Source organism: Eleutherodactylus coqui, chromosome 7 (genome assembly GCF_035609145.1).
Source record: "Eleutherodactylus coqui strain aEleCoq1 chromosome 7, aEleCoq1.hap1, whole genome shotgun sequence".
Classification (NCBI taxonomy): Eukaryota; Metazoa; Chordata; class Amphibia; order Anura; family Eleutherodactylidae; genus Eleutherodactylus; species Eleutherodactylus coqui.
In genome coordinates, this window is record NC_089843.1 from 75,835,751 (window position 1) to 75,844,455 (window position 8,705).

Below are 8,705 nucleotides of genomic sequence, written 5' to 3' on the forward strand. Positions count from 1 at the left end.
TGCACTTTCCTATAACAATGGGGGCTCAAACATCAGCCATATTTGCTAATATTCTTTCCATGCATTATATACATGTGCGAAAGGCTCCGCTCTTCAGCAAAAGCTCAGCCTTGCGTGCAGTACAAGATTTATTTTCTGTTTATTTGTTGGTGGATTGAAATAGTCAGATGCAGCATGACGCTCTGTGTCTACCTTATTTAACACCTCCATAATGTAGAGGGGCTTAGACAGAGCTGGAGAGTAAACACAGCTGTTTGAATAACAGGACTCTGGTTAGTACGCTGTAAGCAACTCAAACAAAATAACGATGCCCGAGGGAGATGTGGGAAAATAGAGGAAATGGCAGTGTAAGGGTATTGTTATTTATTTAGTATTTTATGTGATGGATTCACATTTAAAGCTATTTAGAATTATTTGATTGCTTCCCTTTTATTTGCTTCCAGTATTTTCATGGAATTCATTTTTAATTTCGAGGCAGGACAAGCTCGGTGGTTCAGACACGGCATCAGTATCAGAAAATGAGCTTATGGTTTTAATTATTTTAATTTTTTTAATGTATTTTTTTTTGTTATTCTTTAAAAGATACTGTCGGCTACTTGACAGTATAACCTCATAGTGGCTGACCCATTGAGTCCGGGAATGGCCTTCCTCACCATCCCCATTGTCAACACTCAAACCAACCATGGCATGCACCAAGTAGTCCTCCCGTTCTATATGTGTAATGGGAGGGCTAATTAGTGTGCAACTCAATGCATTGTAGCAACAGGTTTTGAGCACTGATAATGGGAGAACATTGGGAAAAGCAAGTATGTCCTTAGACTAGCTTATAGGGCTCAAAGTAGCTGACTTGTTTCCGGTTATAAAATTTCGATGACCTATCCTTAGGATGGTCCATTGCCCGGTACGCCCACTGATCGGATGTTTGCAGAGTTTGCGTGTTCATTGTCTGAGCCCATTTGCGCAAGAAGCAGACAGCTCTATTCTCACTGCAGTGGCCGGGCTTGGTATTTCACACAAATGTCTTCGCCATTGCAGTACAAATGAAGCGGTCTACTTCCTGCAGAAATCAGCTCAGTGCACAGGTACACCGGCCCAGTGAGCAACTGATCGTCAGGAATTCCGGATGGCAGGACCCCACTGATCTATTATTAATGAATACATTTATTGTTTACAACTGGAAACCCCTTTTAAGAATAATCCTCTTCAAGAGAGAATGAAACTATTCCATGCAGCTTACTCAAACAGAGATTGAATTTTTGGGTACAACAGTGCATTGTATACATGTGAACTTTGACAACAGGGTGGACTGAGTTGGATTGGCATGTATTTAAGGGTTCGTTCTTATTGTTTTTACAAAAAGTATATTTCCATAAAAAGTTTTCTAATAAAAACTACAACTATTGTGCCCCTAATTCAAAATCATTCAAGAGTTTAAAATTTCATTCGTGTTTTAAAGGACAATATCCTACTATGTTTCGTTCAATCATGTTATTTATTTTTTTTGGGCTCTTAGATTCAAATTCAGATGACTTCGATCCTGCTTCCACCAAAAGCAAATATGACTCCATGGATTTTGACAGTTTGCTTAAAGAGGCACAAAGAAGCTTGCGCAGGTAACATGCATCACCACAACGCCCAATGGAATGATGGAGAATACCTCACGGACAACTCGTCCTCCAATAAGAGACTCTTGAAAGTCAAACCTAGGAATTTCTCCTACTTTACACTCTCCGTTCTTCAATGGTTTACATGGACACAGCTGCTGAAGACTAAAGAGGCAAATGGGATTGGTAGACAAGCACGGAAAGCCATGGGTGTCAGATGATTCCTCACTTTCACAGTCGCCGTTGTATCACTCGAATAAAAGACGAGACATGCTTTTCAATGGAGATGAAAGTGCCAGTCAACTGTGAAAAAACTTCTCCATTCAAAACTGATTATTCTGGAAAAGTCAAGAGATCACTTGTTTATCACGGGAATATTGGAGGATCTGTAAGCTGCTGATACTCAACTGCAATGCAATCTTCACTTTGTCTAATTTTGATCATCATCCCATAGAAAAAAACAAAAAAACTATAAAAACATTGCAATATAGATAAACGCCTTAGTAAACTTTTTTTATTGGGAATCTTGTGAAGAAACCTGAAAAAAAGGCATTTTTCAGCACATGCAATTCTCTTTAACTCTTCATTAGTCTCTGATTCTGACACCCATGCAATTGTCTACAATGTTGTCCGTCAATATTGAAAGCCTTGTATATGGTCAATTTCACAGCTTGTTCAGCATTATATATAGATATAAATATATATAAATATATTTTATTTTCTGATGAGTGGATGTGGTGTTACATAATAAATGAGAGCTGAGTAAAACTATCTGAATCAGTGTCCAGGTAGTTTCTACCACTGCATAGTACTGGTCAAATATTTACAGATGTTCCCTCCTCTTCTGCTGGGGAGATGTGCAAGCGGACATACGCCGTGTCTCTGGCAGAGATTGGGTTCAATGGGGTATTTTTATTTTGTGTACATAGAGTATGAAACTGTTCTTTATTTGTTACTGCTATGCACTGTAAATGCAGCCTTCTTTTCAATACGGAGAAAAAAAACAAAAACTTTTCTTAAAATCGAGAATATTCAAAATGTAACTCTATAAAAAAAGGTGAAACACCTGTTGTATACTAATCCATTTAGGAGCTGACTTTAAGCTTATATATATTTGATTGTAAGAAAAAGAACAAAAATGACCGCGTGTGCGTGTTTTAATTTTTTTACATTTTTTTTTTCCTTTTTTTGGGGTGCACAATTATCGCTTTAAAGCACACTCATGGCTATTTTTTTGGTGAGCTTCCATATAACTGTTTTTTGAGAAGGATTACATAAGCCTGGAAAAAGGCTTCTGTCGCATGGAGAACATGTCTCATCCTTCCGTGTAAGTGTCTTCATCTGCAGTAATACATAATCAGTTCGAGATTTATCATATCAGAGGTCTTGTTAACGTTCGTAGTGATTTTTTAAGGAAAAAAAATATATTATTCGTATTATTGTGAGTCGAGAATGAATGTATGATTTGATTACTTATCACAATAGGCCATTGTGCGTCTTTTCTCTGATAAGCTGCTGGGTGACTCAGCACTGTGCACCATATGTGGGTGATATTTTTGTCTAAACACTGTTTAATAAGCCAGTAACTTTTTTTTTTTTTTCAGCACTGTTGGAATTTTTTGGCATAAGCCAGTATTTTTACTGTTGTGCATCCTTTTCGAGAAACTGATATTCCATTCCTTTGTTTACTGAAGACTTCGTTATCAGTTAACACTTATCATATGTGTTACAGTAATATGCTGATTAAACAATATATGGCCAGTTAAAAGGATGCTAACACTCTCATAATACTATCCTACGCTAGGGGTGAAACCTCCCGTTGCACGATAGTGTTGACTATGCATTAGTGTAGTCACAGCTATGCTGCTGTTGTACTACTGATCCTTTAAGATGTTGTCTTAGTCCAAGGAGGCCACAACATCAGGTTGATTTCCTTATCAAGGATGATCTTTTACACTGAATCATTTTAATCTCTTCACGCACAGCTTTCCTCTACTGCTAACCTGCTGATGGGTTAACCTTTGTTCCGCAACTTTTAATGTATTCAAACACAAGTGGAATTAATGACAAGATCCAAGTTTGCCCATATCCATCGGCTCATAGCTGACTGAACTCTACGTTATGTGTGGTGCGTGTTTAGCAATGCAAATATTTTTTCACAAATGTTAATCAGTCACAGTTTTTTGCAACAGTTTGTAAAATCTTTTGGATGAATATTGCTATTATAAATGGTTTAAAGAATAAATTTTTTGGAATAATTGGTGAATGTACACGAAAAAAAAAATATTACTGATTTTGCTAGAATCCTTTTTGTTCTATAATGTAACCAGGTTCAGTGCGAGAAGGTCTTGGGTCAAGCCATTTGCATCAGGAATTCAGTACTCTGGTTGCTGCTGTCCACGCCAGCTTGGTGAACTGCCGTGTACAATAAACTGGAGTGCCAAAGATTGTTTAACCTGTCATGGTTTTTCACTCTTTTTCGCATTTGCAACGACATTTCGGGAGATTTTTAACATCACTAGGGGTCATTTTGCTGTAGAACATCTACACTACTTTTTTTTTAACCATGGTTTTCCAAAAAGTGGAGAGATTCCTTCACGGTAGCACGTGAGAGATTCGTCCCCCTTTTTTAGAAAACTCTTCTAAAGTCACCTATACAATATTGACGTAAGACAACCATGTAAGGCTTGGAAATGATCCAAAAACATCCATGCACAAAAATATTCTTTTCATCTCAGACATTGTATCATCATTTGTAAAACACTTTGCTCGACCATGTTATTTACAAAGGACATCAACATTAATATCCTTTAGTTTCGAATCTGAGAGTTGCTAACCTGGTACAAGTTTCGACATGGATTAGTGTACACATTTTGCAACCTTGCTAAGTTTTTTTTTTAATCAAGATTGCACCAATATACATGTCCAGGTGTGTAAGAGGGTTGTCTCACACATATTCTTTCACTATAGTGACACTCTTGTCTATGGGTTGTGTCTACTATTTCAGCTCATCCGTAGTCCCATTACTACATATACCAGATTCAACTTTTTTTATGCACCAATGGGACTGTTTCGAGAAAAAAACACACATCCTATTTTTTTCTAATCTCATATAACATGTATGTTACTTATTATTGACACATCTAGCAAAACATGACCCCTTTTGCTGTTTTAAATGGGCCTGTCATGTAGAAACCATTTTGGCAGCCATTCTATCGGTAAAACCGGTATGCAGGCTACCAATATTCCAGGAAACAATTACGTCATTCTAAGGCACTACCTCAAAAATATTTATGAGGCCGGTCTTATATTTATGAGTTACTGGGTCCTACGTATCTTGAGAAATATTTATAGACTGTATTCTTGAAAATATGAATATAAATCCACCAGGCTGCTTCTATTATAGTAATATCGACTTTCTGTTCATTTTCGGTACCATGGCAAATCAGATTCAATTAGTTCAAACAGTCTGTACAATGGCTGTGTTCATGGTTTATCACCAGCAACTTTTTGTTTTTTCTTTCAAAAATCCACAGTCTGTAAAACGCCAGAGACGTTCTTTTATTTCCATTTCCATGTAGGTAGATAGCAATAAATAAAATCCTATAACCACATGTTATTTCCACGGGTTCCCTGTTACGTTGTGGACAGCTTTAAATCCGTGTAATGGTTGTATTTATGTAGGTTACAAAAAAACAAAAAAAATGCAGGTATTTATCTTGTTTAATTATGTGATCGCCAAACAAAAACTAAAGTTTACAGATTTTTTTTTTTCTTTCTCAATTTTCTGTTGTACAAAAATAAAATAAAGTATATATTAAAAGCAATAAATTATTTTTAAGAGATCAATGTTTAATATATCATATTATGTGTTGAAGACCAGATGCATTGCCTATTTTGCCTTTAAATTATGTAATCAGATGTTTTACTACATTCTATTTTTCCCTGTATCGCTGAAATGAATTGAACATGTTTGTTGATTTTGTTTCTTTTTAAGCAGATAAAATATTGTTGTTTTTTTTTTTTATTTTATTTTATTTTTTTAGATTTTTTTTTTTTTTTTGCAGACCTGACAATTGCTCTCTCCTACAATCACAAGTTCCTCTGTGTACAGTAATATACAACAACTGAAATTTGTGCGTTTTAGGGGCATTTAAACATATTTTGGGATCATATGTAATTGGCAATTAAATGTTTTTGTTTCTCACAATTACCATACATTTAAAAAAAAAAAATTTCAATAGACAACACACCACTAACGTTCTGTGGACGAGAAGTATAAAAAAAAAAAACAATTAAAAATTAAAATTAAAAAAAAAAAATTTAAAATTGTGTAAAACTGCTAGATTTAACGTGTAGTCGCTGCTTTTTCTGCTTTATAGTAGTTTAAATTCTATGGCTGTGCCCTTTGTGGAAATAAAAGTAAATTTTAAACATTTTTCAAAAATGTACTATTCAATGTTAGATTTGAAATTTTACATTCAAGTAGCCTATAAGATTGTGCTAAATATTTGCCAAAGACGGTTGCGCAGAATGGAACAATTGTGCAATCGGAGGGAGGGACGTTGGGTCATTTGAAATTTAAAAAAAAAAATGAAATAAGAATCACTTCATCCCTTTAGATTTAGTTGATAATTATGTGTCCTTTTTGATATCTGTAAATCTGAGAACTTCAAATCATTGTAGTTTCAAACCTATCTGATGAACTAGAATAGCCATATACGATAATGTGATGATTCTAAAATCTGTACTTGTGTGACACACATTATCAATACTATGAACAACTGACTGGATTGCGCTACTGTAAGATTTGTAGATGAAAATGTACTAATGGTGGTAAAATTGTGCTTAACAGGCAATCAAAGCTTTTAGTTAGCCTACCCCACCGCCCGGGGTCGAGGTTCCACCTGCCAAGTCTACATGTACTGTGGTTTTATTCATTGTATACAAATTCCTGTGATTATTTTTTTAATGTGCAGAACACATTGGCCTCACTGAGCTAATAAAGGGAAACAAATGTTTCAAATAAACTCCTGTTTTTTCTCATTTTTGAAAAAAAAATGTATTTGGTAGAGGAAATTGATACACTGTTCAGTGGAATTTCACCGATTTGTCTAAAATATTATATTTGAAAGTGTATTCCTGCAAAGAGCATTTATAAGTAGGTGCTCCGCCACTGGACTCTCACAACCACCGGCCCAGAGTCTTTTATTTCATTAGCACACTGTTTCCATACCTCCAATAGAATTAATGCTTAATGAAGTCTTCGTACAGACCACTTCCTGTTGCTCATGTGTTCGTAAAGACAATTACTTTGTTGATTAGCACTTGTTGAATGATTACGCTGGCAGATTATCTGGAGAATGAGGTGAAATTATCATTATTAGTATAGTTTATCCTCATACCATGATTGGTCTGCTATACATCTTCCCTTATTAAAATGGAGTTGTGTAGCTGGGCCAATCAGCCAGTGAATTATCTCATTTATTGGCTGATAGATTGCACATCTGCATGGCCCCTATAACCGTGCAAACGAAGGTCAAGCAAATGTTCTTGCCTGATTATTGGGCTGTATAAAAGGCCCTTTAGACTCTGCTTAAATACTACTTGTAGACATTTGGCATATATGCCAGAATATTTCCTGGTGCATATGCTGAACATATCCATAGGGGCCTATTCACCTAATGCATACCAAAAGGGTGCCCATTTGGAAAACACAGGCACATTGTACCTCAGAGACTTCCCAATATTCTGATGCCAGTCTCAGTATGGAACCTCATGTGAACAGAGCCATATCCTGGGGAGCAGCTGCAAGCCTCCAGCATCAAGCATGCACTGATCTCCCCATGTGTTGGCACTGTAGCTGAGCCAGGCACAATTGAGGAAGCCAATGGGTTCCATGCAGGGACACCAATGGGAGGAGTGTTCCCCACATGGTTTAGGGTGAAAGTGCCATGGATCTCACTATTTCTGGTAACACAAACCATGCCATAGGAGACCAGAAAAGCCCCACAGGATTCACAGTAGCCATTGCACCCAGAACCGTGCCTGACTAATCTGCTGCATACACAGTGGGCTCTACTGCTGGAAAACTATATGTCACAGCATGGGGAGAATGAGGGACACACTGAGAAGGATGGCTTTAGATTTCTTCGCTCTGTACTCCTGGTCATAGTGGGGTAAGAGCATCTTCAGCTTAGAAGACAAATTGTAATGTAAAATCCTATTTTTTTCTTTCCTTATTGTCAATCTCTTAGGGCTATTTAGAAATCTACCTCTAAATCTAAAGGAAATGAATGTGCAGTCTGTAAAGATAAACAACTTCCGTACACAAAGCCCTTATGCTCTTCATCCATTAATAACAGTTATGGAAGAATCAGCCTCAGTCTATTAGATAATGCTTAGAGAAGAGATTAAAATGTAAAAAAGATGAGGGGCACATGTGATGGCCCGATAGATCATCTGAGGAGGAATGGCTCTGTTATAGACGTATGTGGAGTATATCTCCGTGGATCAGGTTAGAGATAAGCATTGAAAGGGGTGCGTGATTACGCAGCCTTTTACTCCATAGAACTTTCTATGTATGAAGATTGAGACCTTATATCTATACTAATTATCCTTCTATGTATGTTTGTCTCAGATATTAACTAGTGTATTAAAAGTTAAGTTTTATAGGACTTTTCAGTGAAGGACTTATGTACTACAATTCCTCTGCTGCAGTTATACAGTAGTTTCATAAATGGTAGGTTTTCTTTCCTTAAATATTGATATAAACTTGTGGCTAACAGGCAGGTTCGGTATTTTCCGAGAAAGAATTTAATCCACAAATTACAATATACATTGATTAAAGCCCATATCTCACTACAGTCTACAGGGAGAACACCCAGAGCTGGTGGGAGATTCAGGGCTTGCAAAAATACCTGGAATATAAGATCGTGCCAAGGGGCCTTCGCTCCCCGAAACCCTGACTTTTTGAGTAAGTGGGAAAGGGAGATCACCAACAGTTCACTTAGACTAATTCATATTCTCCTAGAAGAAGAAAAGGTCACACACAAAAGAAACTCTAGAACCCTCTCTGAAGCAATTGATGAAGCAAAAACG

At 36.7% G+C, this 8,705-nt stretch overlaps 1 protein-coding gene across 2 annotated transcripts in view; it reads left to right on the forward strand.

Moving 5' to 3' along the window:
- Nucleotides 1-6,634, forward strand: part of PPARGC1A (PPARG coactivator 1 alpha) — a 130,210-nt gene extending 123,576 nt beyond the window's left edge. For both annotated transcript variants that reach the window (XM_066573229.1, XM_066573230.1), the window contains one exon: nt 1,514-6,634. In XM_066573229.1, the coding sequence (XP_066429326.1) occupies nt 1,514-1,617 (104 nt within the window). In that variant the 3' untranslated portion in view covers nt 1,618-6,634. The remainder of the gene's footprint in view (nt 1-1,513) is intronic.
- The last annotated feature ends 2,071 nt before the right edge of the window (nt 6,635-8,705 follow it).